The sequence below is a fragment of the Castanea sativa genome, chromosome 1 (genome assembly GCF_040712315.1).
Source record: "Castanea sativa cultivar Marrone di Chiusa Pesio chromosome 1, ASM4071231v1".
Classification (NCBI taxonomy): domain Eukaryota; kingdom Viridiplantae; phylum Streptophyta; class Magnoliopsida; order Fagales; family Fagaceae; genus Castanea; species Castanea sativa.
Window position 1 is genome coordinate 67,664,224 of NC_134013.1, and position 23,578 is coordinate 67,687,801.

The 23,578-nt window shown below is 33.6% G+C and overlaps 1 protein-coding gene across 2 annotated transcripts; it reads left to right on the forward strand.

Annotated features, from left to right (window-relative positions):
* The first annotated feature begins 7,957 nt into the window (after positions 1-7,957).
* Positions 7,958-17,817, forward strand: LOC142620710 (putative phospholipid-transporting ATPase 8). Of its 2 annotated transcripts, XM_075794045.1 has the most exons (11): positions 7,959-9,196; positions 10,601-11,973; positions 12,929-13,039; positions 13,130-13,406; positions 13,612-13,700; positions 13,782-13,890; positions 13,974-14,177; positions 14,304-14,429; positions 15,284-15,382; positions 15,788-15,979; positions 16,903-17,817. In XM_075794045.1, the coding sequence occupies exons 1-11, from the start codon at positions 8,822-8,824 to the stop codon at positions 17,491-17,493; spliced, it is 3,546 nt and encodes a 1,181-aa protein (XP_075650160.1). In that variant the 5' UTR covers positions 7,959-8,821; the 3' UTR covers positions 17,494-17,817. The 2 variants fall into 2 exon arrangements, with proteins under 2 accessions (XP_075650153.1, XP_075650160.1); XM_075794038.1 differs by having other exon boundaries at positions 7,958-9,196; positions 13,612-13,890.
* Positions 17,818-23,578: the final 5,761 nt, after the last annotated feature.

Sequence of the window (23,578 nt, forward strand, 5' to 3'; positions counted from 1 at the left end):
TTTTGGACCTTTATGCAAAGTGAGGGAGCATAAGACTATTGCAATTTCTGATGGTAATTGATGCCTACTTTCTTCGCTTGTTAGTACTCAACATTGTTAAATTGTGAAGGAAAACATCAAACTTCTACCTTGATCATTAATTTGTTTGTGTCCATACCCTAATAATATCCTCAAAGTGATGTTATGTGTCAAGCTTTAATTATAAAAATTTTGTCACTCTTTGACCTGCTGCATGCATTATGACAGTAGTTATAATGGTGATGCTGCTACTATCTGCCTTTACTACAAAACATAGTGCCATTGTACTGCAATGGACTAATGTTTAGGACTGATAATTGCGGTCAATGACGTTCTTGTCGCAATAATTTGTTCACAAAGCACACTTCAATAACTCTTTTGTCATGGATTTTGTAGGTTCATGTTGCAGTAATTTGTTCATAAAGAAGACTTTTTATAATTATTTATTTATAAGAAAAACAAATAAAGAAGACTTTTTAAATTATTTTGTCTTGGATTTTGGACATGATTATCTCATGTTGGACACATTTGGCCAAAAAAAAAAACTTGGTAGAAATAGCATGTTTTTACTTTTACCATTTTATTGCTGGTCAAAAAGTTACTTGGACACTTCAATAATTTGATTTTTTTAATCTCAATTTTGTGGCTACCTTGGTTTTGTGTATCTCTCCAAATCATTGAGTTTGCTTAATATACAGAAAAAAGATAATATTGTCACAAAGGAGAAATAATGCATCTAGCAATATTCGTACTACTGTTTCCTACATTTAGACTTAAGAGAAAGTCTTGTTCGTTTTGGGGTTAAATACAAGAATGATATTGAATTGGTGGAGGAATGTTAGTCATTGGACAAATAATACGAGTGATGGTGTAGTTAATAGCTTTTTTAATGGTAATGCTTTACAAGGAGAAATTTAAGTAGAAAGATATTCATCTTCTTTTGAGTGTTAGCAACTTATAGCACAAAAATAACTGGGCAACAATGCAACATGAAAACAGACAAGATGTATTTGATGAGTTCCAATTTTTTTGCAAAAAGAGATATATTTGTAATCTGAACTATTCAAAAATGGGACCTTTTCTTTGAAGTCTTGCAGCTTACATTTTAGATTTCCCAAGAAGAAATGATAGTATAATTTCTACTATGAGTACAAATTTTGAAGTTGTATTTGTTATTAGTGTCATATGATTTCGTTTCCTCTGAACCTGGAAGAGAACAACATAAGTATTGTAAGTGCACAAGTGCACCTGGCCCCAAGAACAGTTATGGGCCCAGGCCCAATGAGCCTTAAACAATATGAATTTGTAGAGTGTGGGCTTGAAACCCAGGTTAGAAGTGTGTGGGGATTAAATGACAAACTAAAAGGTTGCAAATACTTGGAAACAACAAGGGATATTGTAAATCGGCCTTCTCGGACGTAAACCGAGAGCTGTTCTTATATTATATCTTTCTCCTTGTCTTTTTTCTTTTTTAGGTTACAAAAAGTCCGTCCCTCTTTCTATCCCAGATTCTTCCTTAAATACTCCTCTTTTTAATACTTTGTACACGTGTTGCCCCAACTCCTCCCTTAGCCTAGATATTTCTTTTCTTAGTGCCTTTGAACAGTAACTAGAAGTTTCCCTTCCACTGTTTAAGTGTCACTTCCCCATTAATGCGGCCAGGGTGGTAGGTACAGGGTCTTTAATGTGGAGGTAGCAGCCTTTATCTTTGACATTTTTCCAACATCGGTGCTTCTAGGACATTCAAGAGTTCACCCCCTTTAACCATTGGTCTTGTCCGTGTCCTTTACTAACCTTTACCATGAAGTCCCAGGTTCTTCGGTGTCAGTCCGAAGGGAAAAATCATCCTCGGGCTGACCCTCGGATCCTCGGCGTATGGGCCGACCCGTAGTACTAACAAGTCCTAAACCCAAGAGCAGGTCGGCCTTCCTCAGCATGACCCAACGGCCCATATTCCTATCAAGGTCTTTTTACTCCCCACAAGTATTATATTTCGTTTTATGCATTAATTTTTGTGAACATTATAGTTCGTTCAAGTTTGAGATGAGTTTATTTTCCAATCTTTTAGATAAAATAGGGTAATGCAAGTCAAATTCCTATTTATCATATATAAATGAGCAAAACTATTAAATATAAATCAAATGCCTTAATAGGATATTAATAATAAAAAATAGAATATAAATATAGTTAGTAACATTAAATAAATAAATATGTAAATAGAATACAATAAAAAAAAAATACATTATGTGCCTTCATATCTTATTTTTGAAATATATTTGTTACAAGTTATCCCTTTTTCCTTTTCGAATATATTTGTTACAAGTTATCCCTTTATCCCTTTTTCCTTTTCGAATATATTTGTTACAAGTGATCTCTTTTTCCTTTTCAGGAAAAAATAGAGAAGCATGGAATTTTGACCCTCCAGCCCAATTATGTGAACATATTATAGATCAACTTTGGTATGAGGGGAAAATAATCAAGTCAAACTCTCCGATGAGTTTCGGTTAGCTAAATTAGTGTCTTTGATGGTTGTATAAGAGATTTGGAATTCAATCTCCGCCTACACCAAAAAATCGATTGGTGTCTTGATTTGATGAAAAACAAATTATTATCAAGAGCTAATGGTATAGGGTAAAACTCCTTATTTTTAAAAGTTAAAGAAGTATAAGAGCATCCACAGCAGTAGAGCTAAAAATGTAGTTATTTGACACCACAAAAAGTTACTTTATCTATTTTACTTACTCACTTTACAAAACATACTACAGCAGTGGATCTATTTTAGCTTTCAACACAATAAAATAATATAAACATCACAATAAAATAATACATCTACTACAATAAAATAATATATCCACTACAATAAACAACAATCACAACCACCCGCAACCGCTACTGCTGCCACTATCGCTACCACCACCACTGCCACCACTGAATCTTCCACCGCCACTGTCACCGCAATCGCTACCGCTGCCACTACCTCCGTCGTCGCCGCCACTGCCACCGCCGCAATCAGCTCATTGTAGCTGCTTGTTATAAAAAAAAAAAAGTTAATTTATTTCTACACGCATGCCTCTCTTCCTTTTTTGTGTCCTTTGCTTCTCCCTGTTTCTAAAATTTCCCATCACCCACATGGCCTCGCCTAATGCCTAGCCTCTCTCCCCTTCTTTCTCTCATATGAAATCAACTTTCTCACCCAAAATGCCTCTCTTCTCCATCTTGCAATTGAACCCAAAATGTCTCTCTCTTGCTTGTTCCTCTCTCTCACTGTGGTTTTTGGTGGTTCGATGGTCCGATAGGATTTTCAATGGTCTGTGCTTCGATGGCCATGGGTATTTGGTGGTTTGATCTGATTTTCAGTATCTATTCTTCATGGGTCCGATTGAGTGGCTGACGATGGCTGTTTTTTTTTTTTTTTCTTTTCCCAGCTAGTGGTGGTGATGCGGTTGTGGGTTTGAGTTTGTGATTTGGTTTTGGATTTGTGATTTGTTTATGATTTTGGTGGTTGGGGGTTGAGGTTGTGCGTGGTGGTGACAGTGGCTATGGCGGTGGTTGAGTGGTTGGTTGTTGAGTGGGTTTCGTGGCAAGTGGGTTATGATTGGTGGTAGCTGGTGTTTTTTTTTTTTTCAATGGTGGTGGCTGGTAGTGGGTTGTAGGTTCTTGTTCTATGTGTTTTTTTTTTTAACCAGTGGTGGTGGTTGGTGGCAGTCGGTGGGCGGTAACGTTGAGGATGAGTCAGGCCGGTGGCAGTGAGACAGAGAGGTGAGAGTTTGAGAGAGTGAGCTTGAGAGAGGCACGGTTGGGAGAATAATAGAATATAAAAAAAAGACAAAACAAAACAAAAAAAACAAACATGTATTATTTTAATCCGGCTGAGAATAATTTTTTTTAAAAACCTTTTTAGCTACGGTGCACATCTATCTTTAGATGTGCACTGTAGCTGAGAAGCTAAATTTTTTTGCTATAGCTTTACTGCTGCAACCATCTTTTTTGTGTTTTGGTGTAGCTATATTGCTGCAAATGCTCTAAGAAACCTGAACTCATTTGGTTTGAACTTTAAAGTATAGCTTTTGGTAATCTTAATTTCTTCCCCTTTATATTTGGGTCCGAGTTCACGATAGTATAGTTATAGAATTAATGCACAGGAAATTTCGAGCCCCAGGTCTTAATTAGCTTGAGTTGAGTGTTGGACTGTTTCACCAGGACCAAGTCTATTTTCTTTTGTTCTGTTTGTACTTGGCTGTCTTTTTGGGGTCAAATAATTAAGCCTAATGCTTTTCTTTTGTGTGGAAAAATGCATAGTAGACAAGGTGTTGGCACATTCTATCTAGGATAGTCAAGGCACTGCATTTAAGCTCAGCTATCTTCCACCGGATTTGAAGCCTGTTTTGTCAAGTCCGAGCTGAAGCACATGCTCAACTACGGCCCATAATGTGGAATATCCAACCATTTTTGTGCCAACATAAAAAATAAAAAACCAGACACACCCTTTGGTTCCCATTCCCAATTCTAACAAAGCCAAATTAAGGCTAGCTCTCTCTGAAATTGATTCCAACATGAAAAATATTATAAATTAAAAAAAAAAACCCTAAACAGACTTCCTATTAAACAAGTGCAAGCTGTTCAAGAACTTATTTTGAGGTCAAATTTTATGAACAATTAAATATTTGTTTGGAAACAACTTATTTAACTGAAACTGAAAACTTTTTGCTGAAAGTATTATAGATAAAGCTAAAAGGTAGCTGAAATAGTACTAAAAAGTGTAATGAGACTCATAAATAAGAGCAAAAATAAACTAGATACTAAAAAAAAGTTGACTTTTTAGGCAATCCCAAAAGCACCCTAAGTTGGTTTACATTTGCGTGATCCCATGTAATTTTTATATAAACAATAGTTTACTAATGCTTGAGTGGGGTTAAGATGAGTTGATTACTCAACTTTCTTAATCTATAAGAGCTGTGACAGACATAGATCTCATGCATCGCACGTTTTTTTTTTTTTTTTGGTACATGAGTTGTTATCACGCATTTAGGGTTGCACTTAAGGTGAAACTGGTCCTTAATCATCTTTTGGTCATTTCTTAAATAATGTTAAGTCTACTGTTAGTGGTCTGCAAAATTGTAACTTCTCTCATGTACGGAATACAAGGCAATGGGTTTTGTCCATGCCTTCTCTAGGAGAGGTACGTAAAATTTTTAGTCTAGATGAAAGTTTGTTTCTACTGAGAGTCTGAGAGTGCGTTTAGCATCATTTTATAAGTGCAGCTTTTAACTTTTAGCTTTAAAAAAAAAAATTCTGTGTAGTTTTTTAAAACCTCACTTTTTCTTGCATTTTCTTAGTTTTTCAAATTTTTTCAAAGTACAAGCATACTTTAACACATTTTTAGCAAAAAGTTTTCAGCAAAAAGCTAAATAAGTTGTTCTAGCTGTTCTCAAACAGACACTAAGTCTTAACATTCATAAAATCATTAAAATAAATTTTATCATAGTTGATAGAAAAGCATGCAGTATCGATTCTCAATCCAAAAAAAAACAAAAACAAAAAAACTAATAAGATTATTGAACACATGATAAGAAGAAAAAAAAATTGCATCCACATATATGTTGGAAGGAGACTAATTAAATTCAAAATCACATTCACATAGAAAAATTAATCATAATCAAAATTGACTATGGTAAACTTTTAGCCCTTAAAGATTGAGATTATTTTGAACCTTTATATTTGATTTTGTTTTTATTTTCGGTCTTTCATATTGGTTCAGTTTTCTATTTAGTTTTTTTATTTAAATGAAAATTTTAAAACAAAAATGACCAATATAAAAATAAAATCAAACATAAAAAGTCAAAATAAATTTTTTTTTTTTTTTAAAAGAAGAAGACCCAAATAAAGTTAACCCTAATATTAGTCAAAACTTTAGTTAATCTTCATTAGATACTAGAATTTGGGGTCTGTTTGGGATCCATTTATTTTGTTGAAACTGAAAACTTTTTGCTGAAAATTCTGTAAATAAAAATAAAAGTTAGTTGAAATAGTATAATGAAACTTATGAATAATGCCAAAAAAGTGCAATGAGACCTATAAATAGTAACAAAAATAAATTAAATAATAAAATAAATTAACAAATTTCATCACACACTTAGTCATCACTAATCAGATTCAGTTGAGTAAGCATAGACAAGTTGAAGGTTCATGCCTTGTACTTCTCGCAGCAATTACTATTTACTGCACTTCTCGTTGAGTGAAATCTGTACAGTAATTGAATGGAGTAGATTCGTAGAGGTTATCTATCTAAAGACTATGAGACCGGGAGTCATGGAAGAATGTGCTCCGTTCACCAACTTGGGATTTTTAGTTTTACCCTCTAGTTAAAGCTATGGCTTTGTACCCTAGGGTGAGTTAGCTTAAGTAATTTTACATCATAAATTATTCTATAATTTTTTTCCTACAATTTTGACGTGGTAGATTTTGAATGATTAATTATCATTTTTTTTACATATTGATCTTTTTTTTTTGTCAATTACATTTTATCACGTTACAATTATAATTAGAAATTGTAAGCAATTATGTGATGTTAGACTTTTTTGGGTCATCTTTGGTGCAAGTATTGTCATGGAGAGTGGATTACGAGGTACTTGAGACATGTTGGGTTTGCTTCAAGTATTATTGTCGAGCTATGGGTGCTGAAGGATGGCTTGGTGCTTGCTGCCCAACTCAGCATCTCCCAATTACTTGTTGAATTAGATACAAAAATTGTGGTGAACCTAATGCACTCTACCAAAAATTCCATTAATTCCTTCTCTTCTTTACTCAATGACTGCAGGTATCTCCTTCGTCAGTTCCACCAAGTCAAGATTAACCATGTCTTTCGAAGAGCGAATAGGTGTGTGGACTATCTTGCCAAAGGAGACTGCAACTTTTCAAAGACATTTACTGTATTAGACTTTTCTTATTGTTTTACGGTAGTTAGTTTAATGAAATTTCCGCCTCTTAAAAAAAATTGTTGTTTGGTTTTATTTCTCCAATGTAGGGACAATCAATGACAGTCACATCCACTAATCCCTATTGCATGTGGCACAGTTCCTACAATATTTTATACTACTGAATTGCATGGTCCCAGCAACAAGAATCCAGCTTTACTTTACTCACAAGTGACAACCATTTAGGTGGGAGTCTGTGACTATAGGGTCCACCTCTACCCACTGTCGTAGGAAGTGACAATTGCTACCCAAATAGTCAAATACCTAATATGTAAGCAATAAAACTTTTGTCGAGAAGATTTTTTTAAATTGTCGATGTAATTTTTTTTTAAAATATTATATTATTGCATGTCTTTAAATCACATGTTAATAAAATTTAATATATAATTATAATTATTTTTAAACATACTTGTATATATATATGTTTATACACAATATGCTTAAGATACAAGTACAAGTACAACTGCCGTAGCCAAAAGACAATGTATCTACTATCTAATACTCTAGTATAGAGCCTTGTACCCAAAATTTGTACATAATATTCATTTCAGCTGATTACCAAAACATGACTTGTATTGTATTTCAAGGATAAAATAACCCAACACAAAACAAAAACTAAAAAAATAAATTCATATTAAATTTGATTTTATCTTCAAATCCTACTTTTAATATATCAATATTTATCAATTAAATACGCACGGGCACATACACACACATATATATATATATATATATATATATATAAACTAAAAAAATAAATTCAGATTAAATTTTATTTTATCTTCAAATCCTACTTTTAATATATACATATATATATATATGTGTGTGTAATTTCCTCTCATTTAGTGTCCATCTTTTTTGGCGTGTTACTCGGGTGTTAAGAGAGAGAGAGAGAGAGAGAGAGAGAGAGAGATATACACCTAAAAGTCCCAGCACTATGAGCAATGCGTAAGCACAGAATGGTGGAATGTCTCCCTACAGTCTTACCTGAACTTCAACTAGATTTCATGAGAAACACCTTGTACTTGTTTTGTCAGTCCAGGGGCAACAATCTCCTGCTTCGCTCCTACTTTATCCTCTCTTTGCTTTTTTATTTATTTATTTTTATATTTCTTTTTGCTTTGCTTATAGAAGCGGCAAAAGAAGCTAACTACTGCTACTGCTACTGCTACTACTCTTCTAGTATATATCTCATACAAACCTCACTTCTGTCTCTCTCTCTCTCTCTCCAGCAATTTAGCTAAACCCCACAAGAAAGAGATCTCTCTGGAACTTCATATGAAAGTAAGGAATTCTAAGAGATACTGAACTCTAATGTTTGCCAAAGAATATTATCCATATTGCTTGCAAAGTTTGGAGTGTAACAATTCTGTTCTGTAGGTGAGATATTGAATGGAGCTTGGTGTTTTACTTTGAGAACATACTTTCTTTCTATGTTTGGTTATAGATGACAAACCTGTGGTAAATGCTAACGAACTTATCAAGTTGTAATTTTTATTTTTGATTGATTGCACCAATTTTGTCTCAGTGGAATTGGTGTAAATTGCTATTTCTGGGTTTTTAATTTTTTTTAGAATTTGATTTAAAGACATTTGCATTGGGAGTGTGTGAATATTTCTATATTGCAAAGCAATGAGAAATTAATTTTAGAGAAGGTTGTGAGTTGTGATTTGTTTGGTTGCTTGGTGAATGGTGATTGCTCTGGAAAGTAATAAGAGAGATGACAATGTGGATGGTGATATTGTGAGGGGTAGTTTGGTTTTCTTGGAAAAATAAAAAGATCCATTTGTTGTTAAGGTGTGCAAACGCCAGAAGGGAGGAGGCAAAGGATGCGCATAAATTTTAGGAAACTCTATTCATTTATATGCTTTCGCCCTATTTATGAACCTAGCCATGCCCAAATTGGGCAGAAAGGGTACTCAAGGGTAGTGTATTGTAATGATCCTGATTATTTGGAAGCGGTTAAGTTGAACTACAGGGGAAATTATGTCTCAACTACAAAGTATTCTGCGGCTAATTTTATTCCCAAGTCTTTATTTGAGCAGTTTAGGAGGGTTGCAAATATATACTTTCTTGTTGTGGCTTGTGTTTCATTTAGCCCATTGGCGCCTTATTCGTCTCTTAGTATTCTTGCACCATTGATAGTGGTGATTGGAGCTACTATGGCAAAGGAAGGCGTGGAAGATTGGAGAAGAAGAAAGCAGGTAATATTTGAAATCAATTTTGATTTGTTGTGCTATTTTGAATTTTGAATCTTGTAGATATCCTTGGACTTTTCATTCTGTATGTCGATTCACTTGTTATTGCAAATTATTCCACACTGAAATATTTTTTGTCAAGTTTTGTGTTACATCTTATAGTAAAAAGACTCTGCATTGGTTCAAACAATTTTTTTTTTTAAATAGATATACTGATATCATTAGAAGTGGATTGAGGAACTGGGTGATTGGGTTTGTGGTCATAAATTTTGTTAAGGAAACGGGAAATTAGCATTGGCTTCTTCTAGTTTCCATTAAGACTAGGAGTGCAAAGGCATTGGGGTCCTTGATTGGGAGATTCATAATAAACAAGATAGTGGGCATACATTTCCTTTATCAAGTATTATCAATTAAGTTGTGGTATGTTATTTCTGGCACTTGTGGTACCATAAATGTTCTGAAATAATGTTGGGTAATGGTCATAAATATTGTAATGAACCACACCATGATATCAAACCACTTCTTAAAGATAAGAGTTGTTTTAAGACCAAAATGGATGCCGCATGATTGGAATGAACCACATTACTATACCTATTGGATGTCATAATTAAACTGTACTTTATCAAAAATTAAAAAATTCTAGGGGACCAGTTGAAGAGAATACATATTCTCACGTATTTCATAAGATCATCCATATTGTCAATCTCTTATACCACTGTTTTGAAGGCCTAGAATGTCTAAAAATAACTTTCATAAGTTCATAACTCTAATTTGAATCTCATGAAAACACACATAACTCTTAGCAACCAGACTCACTTAAAATATTCTGGTATTCAATAGTTGCCTTTTGCCAATGAGCTCAAGCTCAAATGGAACTTCCTCTTTCAATAATAATATGGAGTGTGAGATCATGAGACCAAGACCTCTTAGGTGTGTCTGTGTGTACCTTACCAATTAACAAAAAGTATTCAATAGTTGCTTTCATAATGTTCATTCGCATTGCATTTTTTCATGAGCACTGCTTTCATCCATCTATTATTTTCTACACTAACTTCTATGGTGGACTCTCCAAAAAAAATGTAGGACAGAAAGTGTTGCACATCCTAAGAAGTCATTAAATTTAAGATATAGGTACCACTTTAGCCTCAGGTTCTCTATATGAGCATGATATTTCTATACGGATCACTTCGAGGGCATATTTATCTGTCTGTGTAATGATTCATTTTAGATGTGTCTTCTAATTCTAATCTTACCTGTTTATCAAGATGCATCCTCCTTATCTTTTATTTTATTTTTTCATAATGTTCAATCTGCTGGAACTCTTTCTCGCACACTTACGCCATCCCTTTATACTTTGTTATTCTTTTTGTAATTATGTTGCTACTTCCTGAATGTTGAAAATGGTTTCAGGATGTAGAGGCAAATAATCGAAAGGTCAAAGTGTATGGTTGTAATAATACATTCTGTGAGACCAATTGGAAGAAAGTTCGAGTTGGTGATATTGTAAAGGTGTGTAAGGATGAATACTTCCCTGCTGATTTAGTATTGCTTTCATCTAGCCATGAGGGTGGGGTTTGTTATGTTGAGACAATGAACCTTGATGGAGAGACCAATTTGAAATTGAAGCATGCCTTGGATGTGACGTCCCATCATGATGAAAAGTTCTTTAAAGAATTTACGGCAGTGATCAAGTGTGAGGACCCCAATGAAAAGTTATATTCATTCATTGGAACTTTGTCGTATGATGGAAAAGAATACCCACTTTCCTTACAACAGCTACTACTAAGAGGTTCCAAGCTTAAAAATACTGAATATGTCTTTGGTATTGCTATTTTTACAGGACATGACACAAAAGTGATGCAGAATGCTACACATCCTCCTTCCAAGAGAAGTAAAATTGAGAAAAAAATGGATAAGATAATCTACTTACTTTTCAGTACTCTGGTATTGATTGCTTTTGTTGGATCTTTGTTTTTTGGAATTGAAACCAAAAAAGATTTCAGTGATGGAAAGCTTAGAAGGTGGTATCTTCGGCCAGATGATACAACTGTCTTTTATGACCCTAAACGACCATCACTTTCTGCATTTTTTCATCTCCTGACGGCCCTTATGTTGTATGGATACCTAATTCCAATATCTTTATATATATCCATTGAGATTGTAAAGGTTTTACAGAGTATTTTTATTAACCAAGATCTGGATATGTATGATAAGGAAACAGACAAGCCAGCACGTGCACGCACATCTAATTTAAATGAGGAACTTGGTCAGGTAGATACTATATTGTCTGACAAAACAGGCACTTTGACATGTAATTCCATGGAGTTTGTTAAATGTTCAATAGCAGGCACTGCTTATGGCCGTGGTATGACAGAAGTGGAGAGGGTACTGGCAAGGAGGAGGGAGGTAGCACTGGCAAGGAGGAGGGGGGATCCACTGCCTGAAACTGGTGATGATGTTCAAGGGCATGAGGGTGATGCTGTGGACTCAGGAAAGTCAGTTAGGGGTTTCAACTTTAGAGATAAAAGAATCATGAATGGTCAGTGGGTTATTGAACCCCATCCAGAAATAATACAGAAGTTCTTTTGGGTCTTGGCAATATGTCACACGGCGATTCCTGAAAAAAATGAAGAGACAGGAGAAATTATGTATGAAGCTGAGTCCCCAGATGAAGCAGCCTTTCTCATAGCTGCAAAGGAGATTGGCTTTGAGTTTTGTAATGCAGAACAAACAAGCATCACATTGCGCGAGTTAGATCCTAGGAATGGAAAAAGGGGTTTTAGGTACACTCTCATGCAAAAATTTATTTAACACATTGTAGAATCATTTATGTATGGTTTCCACTTCCCATGCAGCTGGCTGCCTATACAACTTTTAATGATTACATCTAATTGCTCTATTTTGTAAGATTTGAGATACCATGTGTTTTATTCTGACGTTGAAATTTTCAACTTTTTGTTTATGAAGAAAGTCAGTATGGTTGCACATTTAGATTAATACACTTCCCAACTTTCTCTGCTTTTGAAAACTTCAATCTGCTGCAAGTATACATTAAAAGTAATTCATAATGTCTATAAGCACAAAACTCACCTGATAGTTTTTCTCAAGGTCAGAAATTTAGATTATGCAGTTGATGATGTCTGAAGTCGTATTATCTATAAAAATAAATCTTTAAGAACTTGTAACAAGTTATTTTTTTCTCAGTGATCTGTTAGGAAAAAGGTTTCTTAAAGCTCTTGCAATCATTAGAGAGATGTCAAGATGACAGATTGAGGGTGAAAACTTATGCTCTTATGAGACCTTTTTGTGTAACAAGATTAAAAAACCATGGGGTGAGGGAGCGAAGAAAATAATAGAAGAGTTTAATATGTGAGAAATGTGTAGAGAAGTTCCGAAAACTTTATTGACTCCTCATAGAGAGAGACAAAGGGAAAACATGTGCCAGGGGATGAGTGTAAATGTATTATTGAGTAAACATCATTATATTTTTAAGGCCATTCTTTTATTGTTTCTCCTTTTTTTTTTTAAACTTTAAAAACGGGTTCATTGTTGTGGCTGTCAAATCCATGGCAACATCTAGGTCAATCTCAAGACAAACGCCCAAAATACTACTCTTGGGCAACACGTGTTATTGTACATTTCTTTTTATTGATCTCTCTGTTTATTTTTGGGACTTCTTTTAATTTCCTTTTTTTGTATTTTTGTTACACAGCATATAACATGGTTTCTTTTTTCCAGAAAATACAAGCGTCTACAAGTCTTAGAGTTTAATACTTCTCGCAAAAGAATGTCAGTGATTGTAAGAAATGAAGAAAATCAGTTGTTGCTCCTTTCGAAGGGGGCTGACAGGTTAGAAATCTATGCATACATGATTTATTGTTACATATATGAAGTTGCAGTTTGAGTCAATTGATTTCAATTTATTTGCATATATTATAGTGTAATGTTTCAAAGGCTTTCAAAAGACGGGCGGCAGTTTGAGTCCCAGACCAAGGATCACATCAAAAAATATGCTGAAGCAGGTCTAAGGATCATGGTAATTGCATACCGTGAGCTTGGTGAAGATGAATATAATACATGGGAGGAGGAGTTTTCAAAGACCAAAACATATGTCACTGCAAAGCGTGATGAATTGGTGGAGGAAGTTGCTGATAAGATAGAAAGGAATTTGACTCTTCTTGGTGCTACAGCCGTTGAAGACAAACTGCAAAAGGGGGTCTGTATTGAAAAATTGAAGTTCCATTATTTAATTTTTAAATTATGCACTCGCTAAGTTTAAGCCTTCTCTGCTGTCTCACTGTATATCAAGTGGAAGTTAATATTCATTAAGACAAAAAAAGATCCTCTCATTCATATTGGAAACATTGATTTCAATATTTTATATGATTATTTTCGCTTTAATTGTGCTCTCTGGTATTCAGGTTCCAGAATGTATTTACAAGCTTGCCCTAGCTGGAATTAGGCTATGGGTATTAACTGGTGATAAGTTGGAGACAGCAGTTAATATTGGGTATTGTAGAAATTTTGGTGCAGGGATTATATATGTTATTTTTGTTGAAGATTCAAATTTTAACTATTTTAAAATTTTCAGGTATGCTTGTAGTTTACTTAGACAAGATATGGAACAAATTGTGATCACTCTGGATTCACCAGACATTGATGCCTTGGAAAAACAAGGGGATAAAGAGGCCATTGCAAAGGTGCAAGATTTTGAAGTACACAACATTGATTTTTTATTTTTTATTCTTTAGGCAGTAAGTTTCTAAATCATTGACTATTATAGGCTTCTCTTGAAAGCATAAGGAAGCAAATTGGAGAAGGGATGTCTCAGATAAACTCAAAAAAAGAAAGTGGCTTTGGCCTAATAATTGATGGAAAATCCTTGGATTTTTCACTAAACAAGGACATAGAGAAGTCATTTTTTGAACTTGCAATTAATTGTGATTCTGTTATATGTTGCCGATCTTCGCCCAAGCAGAAAGCTCTCGTAAGTGTTATGATCATGCTAATATCTAGTTTCTGCTAGTTTAAATTATCTACGTATCTTAAGAATGGTTAGTCACTGTTATGGCTGACATAAGGATAATCTGATAGAAATTTATAAGATATGCAGGTTACAAGATTGGTAAAAGGAGAAACAGGTAAGATAACACTCGCTATTGGTGATGGGGCAAATGATGTTGGCATGCTTCAAGAGGCTGATATTGGAGTTGGGATTAGTGGTGTTGAAGGGATGCAGGTAAACATATCTTTTATTTTTATTTATATGATGTGTACATGATGCAGCACAAGTAGAAAATAAATGATAAAAGAGGAATAAAAGGAACAACAGAACAAATCCTAGGCTTCACCACCTAGAACCTGCCTGCAAACCCTAGGCATCACCACCAAACAAAGAGAAACAAGGGAAGAGACATTCTCAACTCATAACAATTAAACTTTTTCAAATTCATTTGTCTTCGCCATTACAGGAGTGCTAGTTAAATAGTTTTAGAGATTATACTAATATGGAAAGCTTCTAATCAAATCCCTAAAAATCATCAACATTAATAACCAAATTCAAAATTAAAATTCAAAAACAAAACTAATTGCAAATTAAAAAATAAAATCTTGGTTTCCTGCATCAGTACATCCTTTTCTTTTCCTTTATATGCATCTTCATTTCACAGATGTTTGGAGTTCATATTATTACTTTTCTCATATCCCTTATCTTCCCCCCTTTCCCTCTTTAGCTTATGTATGCTCTGTTGAAATCACTGAACGCTGGAGTTTCACATGTTTAGTGCCTATTTCTGGTGACTAATGATTTATATTTGATTTGCATTTGTGAAAAGTTGCAAAAAATTAGAGCACGTGAAAAGAAGTTCTGATTAGAAACACTGCCTTTTCTTCTCTTTGTTTTGCTTTTGCTGACAATAAAACTGGTTCAAACATTTTCCTCTCGGAGGTTGTGTTTTCATGTAAAACCAGAGATATTGTATGTCTTATATAACCTGTGTATACACAAAGCATATGTTTTATTTGGTGACCGATTCAAGCTAAGAAAAAACCTGAGGACCCAACTTCTGATTCCCAAAAATTTCTCAACTGCAGGCGGTGATGGCAAGTGATTTTGCGATAGCTCAGTTCCGTTTTCTAGAACGTTTGTTGCTGGTACATGGGCATTGGTGTTACAGACGAATAGCAATGATGGTAAAACAGTGCTTCTATTTATTTAAAACTCAACCACCCCTCCCCTGGCCAAACCAAAAAATAAAAACTATTATCAATAAGTTGAGGAAGCAAAATCACTCTTCCATTATCTTTGTACTCAATGTTCATTAATTTTGTTTCAACTTTTTTTTTTGGTGGGGTTGGGGTGGGGGAAGAAGAAACTAAGAAACTTCTCTTGTTTTCCTTTCTAACCCGTTTCATGGTGTGATTGGGGGTATAAGCTGCATTATTGCTTATGCTTTTCAGTTTCCTTGTGAAGGGAATGATTTGTTTTCCAATAAATTTATTTCTGTCTTGTTGCAAATGTGGGATTTAAACAACTATTAAACAAAAATATTCATCTTCAGTTGACTTGCAGCATCATCTTCTGTTTGGTTAATGCAGATATGCTACTTCTTCTACAAGAACATAGCATTTGGGTTCACTCTGTTTTGGTTTGAGGCCCATGCTTCTTTCTCTGGTCAACCTGCATATAATGATTGGTATATGTCATTTTACAATGTCTTCTTCACCTCACTTCCAGTAATTGCTCTCGGTGTTTTTGACCAGGATGTTTCTGCAAAACTTTGTCTCAAGGTACAGAATCATTGCCCTTCACTGGGCTTTATATACAAAGTAAAAGAACTAATGGAAACCCAGGAAGAAACAAATAAAGATAAGAAAAAACTTGTTGTAGCTTTAGCATAACATATGGCCTGCATAATCATGTTTACACATCAGCATATTACAGCTGCCGCATAGCATTGGGTAATTACACTTAAATGTTAGCAGTTAAAACAAATCCGTTCTTATTATCTATGCATTATCTAAAATAGTAGTTACCAACACCAATATTTTTCTGCTATGAAGGGTATTTCCATGTTATGCATGGTCCGCTCCTCTTGATATTTGGAAAGAAACATGTTTTTGACTTGCATTTCTCTAGTGGAACCTGCTAGAAATATGTAATGCTTTGTAACGGGTTATATTTTTGGAATACAATTGAAGTGGGATTCCTGTTGTTCTGTTTCAGTGTTTCTTATTAAGTTCTTCATGTATTTTACAGTGAGTAGTGCTTATTACACATTTTTACACAATTCCTCGCAGGTGTTTCTTCATTAACCATTTGCTCTGCAAACTTGATTCTATACCTGCATTTCCAATATTCTTTTTGGGTTATGCCTCCTCACTTCTGTTTCCCATATCTCTCTTTCCTGTTTCTCAAATTGATAAATTAAGCACACTTAATCTGTACAAGTATTGCTTCAACATCAAATACAGTGGGTTCACTTAAGTTTAGAGGATGCCTAAATAATATCATGACATGAAAATAATGTTTCAATATTTATCTCGCAACTTATAACTGTGACTCTATATAAACAACAATGCAGGCAAGTAGGTATAACTTAAACAAAATACTCAATTCATAGAATTTCACCTTTTTGGTTCCTAAACATTCCTTGAGAGCTTTATCTAGGAGCCTAAATAACCATTTATTTTTCATGCTTCTTTGTTTGTAGTACCCCTTCTTATATTTGGAGGGAGTCGAGAACATTCTCTTCAGCTGGCCCCGTGTAATTGGTTGGATGTTTAATGGAATTCTAACCTCCATAATTATCTTCTTCTTGACAACCAAGTCAATGACTAAACAAGCCTTTCGGAGAGATGGCCAAGTAGTCGACTATGAAGTCCTCGGGGTCACAATGTATACTTGTGTCGTATGGGCTGTAAATTGCCAAATGGCAATCTCCATCAACTACTTCACTTGGATCCATCACTTCTTCATTTGGGGCAGCATTGCCTTCTGGTATATATTCTTAGTTATTTATGGTTATCTCCCACCAGAGATGTCAACAACAGCATATAGGGCTTTTGTGGAAGAATGTGCCCCGAGTGTTCTCTATTGGTTGGTCACCCTCTTAGTTGTCATTTGCACTCTGCTGCCTTACTTTTCCTTTAGGGCTTTCCAAACAAGATTTTATCCAATGTATCATGACCGAATACAAAGAAAACAGTATGAAGGTTTAGAGACTGAGAACTCTGATGAATTACCTAGGCAAGTCAGGAAGAAACTGCATCTCAGGAAGACATTGATGCAGAGGAATTCATGAAGGACAGTATATTTCTTAACTTATATGAAGTGGGATATTTGGTGGCTGTATATGTTATGGTTGGTGTTAGAAGCATAGGTTGGGAATGAGCATGTAGGTAGAATCGGTTACACTCACATTTTCATGTAGATTAGTAATATATTGATTTATTAAATTTTCAAAAAGCACTAACCCCTGTGTTTTACCTGTTACTTTCTGCTTTCCACTGTCCCAAATATGTAAATATTAAACGTGAGCACCTTTCTTGTATCTACATTGTGAATATACATTTGAGGCATTATATTCTTTCAGAATACCGATAGGATGTTTTCTTATTGAGTGATCTATTATCTGTGGAACCGCTTTGAGCTTTACAGACTGTAAAATCATCAAAATTCATATCTTGATTGAAATTTTACGAACCATGAAATAATGAATATCTACAAAATTTAATATTTGTAGAACTTATTTAGACACTAAAAATCATTCCACGTGAATCATAATTTATATTTTGGCATTAGACTAGCTTATGAAATGACTTCAAAGAAACCCTAACAAATAATTGTTTTTTGGGCACCAAATACTGCTTGATTTTAATGTGATATGTCTTTTAGAATTCAGATGATTTTTAAGTACAATTCATTTATACTTTTGTTAATTTTAGTTCATAATCACTATTTAAGGGGGTGAATTGAAATAGTTAAGGAAGTTTAGAGTTTTGATTTTTATTTTGTTGGAAGTTTAGGACTCAATTTGAAATACCTCTAAATTAGGGGAAAATTATATAATTTACCCTGTCAGTTTTATTAGCCACATAACTTTTCTTCCTTAACATTTTTTTTTTTTTTGGGTTACTTTTTTGTCCTCATCATTTTCAATATTTGAATTTACCATATTTAACTTTTTTTCTTTGGGGGGGGGGGGGGGGGGGCCGGGGTGTTTTTCCCGGGCAATTGTTTATTTTTTATTTATTTATTTTATTTATTTTTTTATTTTTTTAATTAAGGTTACCCGTGTGATTAACAGATTGTCCAAAAATTTTGAGCCCCACCTAACACTGGAATCTGTTCTGCCCCTGGCTACAAGTATCTAACTATGGCCACAATAACTAGAAAACAAGCTCCTTCCTGTTCTGCAAAGGCCAAAATATGGAAATGGTTGGAGGCATTTAAATTGGAATAAGACAAATGATACAAGTATACAACTATTAAAGTGACACGTTGTGATTAGTATTTTGTTTAAAGAAAACGATGTTGGTGATAAACAAAAAAAGTATACTTTTTTATTTTCTAGTATTTGCTTAAATTTTCTTCCTAGACCACTCAAAGATCTGAAATGAAGGGTCTCAAGAGTTTTGGTTTAAAACTTCTACGTTAAATGTATTTGTTGACGACTTATGAACTCAAAATAAGTTTAAATTCTCTTTATTCTTCTTTTAGGGTGAAGCTTGTCACTGAACACAATATGATTCGGACGTGTTCACTATATCCCTTCTTTTAGGTTAGTAACATGCGGTTATGCATGTTACATTTATTTTTAGAAATAATTATAATATGTGCTGATTCTACAGTTCGAACCTTTTTTTCTCTAGACCTTCAAACACTTAATGCATGGAGATGTGCCAATTTAGCTACAAGACCTTTAGCAATTATGCACGTCACATTAATTTACAGAATTTGCTTGGAACTTACTGTATTAAAAAGCATTAACAATGTGGTCCCTCGATTGAAAATGATAATTCTCCACTTCACGGGTCACCTCTCTCATTTTCCTTGACATGAAAATCACATGATGCTGGCCATTATGGCACAAAACGTGTTTATGGAATTTCAACCACAAGGTCTAACCCAACATCCCCGTCAATATTTTGCACCCCAATCCCTTTATAATTTGTATTATTCCTAGAATCCTAGTCTAATCTAAAGTTATAAATAATGCCTTATAAGATAGGCAAGGGGTGCCTATCCCTAATCTCTATTCCATCATATTTAACTGCCCACTAATTTCTGGATCAATTTCAACATTTTAGGATAATATTCTTTAGAGGGTCACAAAAATAATTTAACCTTTTTAAAAGATGTACTATAAGTAAGGAATACCAATTCCTCAGTGCATTTGTTGTAGCTTACTTTCTAGTATTAGTGTGTGTTATCATCATATTTAGCAATGCAACAACACCAAACCATTAACATTAAGAATAGGATAAGCCCACAGAAATCAGCTCCAATTATATTTCAAGCCAATTTGAAAGGCTTGTAGATTGAATATATACTTAAGAGTAAGACTTAAGTACAATACTTAGATGTTGTTCCTTAAGTTATCCTTTTAAAATTTTGTTATGTAGATTTTTTCTTATGGGATGGAAGTGTATTTTTTAATTAAGTAGTTATATGGATAAATTTTAAGAGAAAAACCTAAAGAATAGCACATAAAGTATTGTTCCTAAGTTTTGTCCTATACCTAATTAAAAAGTGACTTTTTTATTGGGGGAAAAAAACTAAGCAGCAATGTTTCACTTATGTGAAGGTCTTATGAAAAAAATTTGGGAAACCAATATCATGAGTTTGCACTTGACTTGGGATGCACTTGCTCACCAGTGAGTCTTAAGTAAGATACTGTCAAAGGAAAAAGAATAAAATAAAAGGTAAAATATCTATACCATCTCTAGATTTTATGGACAATCTAGAAAATTATTGAAACCTTTACTATATTTCATATATGACAATGACATACACTTCAATCTAGTTTGTTATATTAGAGACCAAAAAAAAAAAAATTATAGAACTGTTACAAAAGTTTAAGTGCTCAAAATATCCTTGATTTTATTGTTGTAATTTCCTATTTGTTTTTTCTTTTACTTCTAAACTCTCAAATTGTATATACACCATACACACGTGATATTTTAGTTTTTCTCAAAATGAAGAGGTATGTCCTAACCTTTTGTCAAACTTGTTAAGACTTATTATGGTCCAAGAGTTCCAAACTCATTGTAAGCCCATATATCTATACGCTTGTGGTGCAAATAAAGTAATCCGAGACCCTAGTATTAATTTATGCTTAGCTTAAAGTTAGGTATTATATACTGTAAACAAGTTGTTAGATTGAATCATGTAAATTTAACTTCTATTTTATATTCCCCCCGCTTCTAACTTACTCATAATTTTAACATCAATTATACCAAAAAAATAATAATGATAATAAGAGCAAGATCATCAATTTACATTTCCTGTTTGCATAATGATCTTATATATGAAGTATAATTCCAAAAGATACAAGAGAATAAACCGTATCTTTTTTTGCCTAACACCAATAGAGGTCGGTAATCCATCATAACATTAGGAATGGGTTTGTAGATTTGGTCGCAAAGTAATGAGTACAAAAGGGACATCAGCATTGAAATTCTATTATTAAAGAAAGAATGATAACATGTTGTACGTATAATCTATAATAATCTATATTTCCGAATCACAAAAAGGCTAACTTGTTGGGCGTGAGAAAGTCAGAATTTTGTCCCTCTTGAGTCCTCAACAGGGATGAATGAGTTGGAACAGAATGTTAAAGATGGTCATAATGCACTGCAGCAAATCATTTTCATTACTGAAATTCAGGTATGTGGGGGCCTTTTTAAGCTGTATAATCTTGAAAATTTTGGGTACTAAGAGATGTTCAACGTATTTAATAATTGATATCTAGCTAAGCTTCATTAACCTCGTATCAAGTCCTTTGACATTCAAATCAATCTTGGGCAATGACTTCAAGCTCCCTCCAAAGGGTTTTCAAAGCGCTCGAGATGTTCAAAGTTCGGTATCTAACGGTGTATATAGTATCATATTATTTAAAATTTTATATGTAAAAGTATCATATACAGATTTAGATTAATGTTTAATTTATATCATAAAATGTGAGTTCCAATTAACTCAACTAGTAAAGCTTTGGATGGTTGAATAAAAGATCTAGGGTTCAATCTCTGTCTATACCAAAAATCAGTTAGTGTCTTAATCTGATAATAATGAGCTTCTCTAAAAAAACAAATTATATCATAAAATGAATCTATTTCAAATGAAAATTAACATTTTCTATGCTTAGTTCAATAATGTAATTATGGTCAAACTCTATAGAATTCACAACTCACATGTAAAGATGACATAAAAGATTTTATGTAGCCGACCTCCTATACTTTAGGATAATGGTACAATGTTGAAAAAAAGCTTTTTCTGTTAACAGTATTTAAGATTAACTATAACTTGAGTCGTTTTCAAGAATTATTAGTTTACATTCCAAATTGATATAATTTATGCTATGTTAGTGGAACTACCTAATATTTTTCTAATACGTTAGAAATGATTATTCTAAATCATTCTAGAAGAAATGCTAGTTATATTAAATAAGTAGCAGTTCTATACTTCTATTTGATTTCCAAAGGTCGTTATATGTGTATATTCATATCACTAAATCTAGTCATATAAGATTTTGCACAATTATTAAATTGAAATATTGTGATTGGTGCACCGTGTAAATTTTTTTTTTAGGAAACGCTTCGATTTTGTTTTTTAGAATAGATTGTATAAATAATTTTAGCGGAAAGTTAACTGATGCACTAAAGACATTAGTTTAAAAACTATGTTTAGTAACATTTTATGATAAACAAAAAAAGTAGGCGTAAATGTACTTTCAATCCTTATTTTTTTTTTTTTTTTTCATTTTGGTTCCTACATTTTCATTTGACCATTTTTAGTCCTTAAACCAATTAACGCATGACATTTAAGTCCTTACCGTCACCCAACTAACAGAAAAAGCTGAAGTGGCTAACGACACATTAAAATAATAATTAAAAAATCTATTTTGGCATTAAAAAAAATACCATATCAGCATCTAAATTAAAAAAAATTAATTAATTAATTTGAACTAAATGAAAAAAATTAAAAACAAAAAATCACATGAATTGATATCTAAGAGTGCCTTAAACAAGAATAACAAGAACACAAACCCAAATCTAAGAACACAAACCCAGAAATTGTAAATAAAAAAAAATAAAAAATAAAAAAAAAACAACAACAACAACCATTCAAGACCAAATTCTCTAGCAAATCACTAATCCACATGATTTTCACAAATCAAACCCATAAACCGAGTAAACAAACCAATCTCCAACAAACCCATAAACCTATATTTTCTTAGGAAACAAACACAAATAAACCCAAAAAATTTAGCTTTCTTCCTCACCACCACCAAGAATATCCCTCAAAGACCTGTACACAATCCCCCAGCTGCTTCGAGCACCTGAACATGGTGTGACTCTTGCCCGTACATCATAATGGTGCATTTTTCTCCAAACTTCACGTTGTGGATTCTTGACTCCATGAACATCTTGTAGAAGAGATCAAGGTCTTGGTCTTCGGAAAGAGAAACCCCATCTAGGCTAAAGTCTTGGTAGCCAAAATCGGCTCGAACCCAAATGGAATGGTTGTTTGAATTAACATTCAAAACCGAAGTGGGTTTTTCTTTCCGATCTGGGTAGTCTCGGATTCGAGCGATTACTTCGACTGGGTGTTCTTGTGGGTGTGGGGTTTCTTTGGCCAGTGTGTTTGGATTCAAAGATGGGTTTGGTTTGTTTGCATTGTTGTAATGCAAACGAAGCTTGAATTGTGGTGTTTTGATCTGTGTCGGGTGGGCTTGATTTACTTTTGAAGATGGCATGGGAGCCATTAGAATGAGAACCAAGAAGAAATTTCAAGATTGAGTTTAAAGAAGACTCCAAGAGAGACAAATAATTTTGTTTGTGTGTTAGATCTGGATTTGTATTCTTGTTCAAGACACACTTAAATCTCAATTTATGTGATTTTTTGTTTTTAATTTTTTTCATTTAGTTAAAATTAATAAATTATTTTTTTTTTTAATTTAGATACTGATGTGGCATTTTTTTAATACCAAAATAGATTTTTTAATTATTATTTTAATATGTCGTCAGCCACGTAAGCTTTTTCTGTTAGTTGGATGACGGTAAGGATTTAAATGTCACGCGTTAATTGGTTTAGGAACTAAAAGTGGTAAAATGAAAATATAGGAACCAAAATGTAGTGACCAAAATGTAGGGATTAAAAGTACA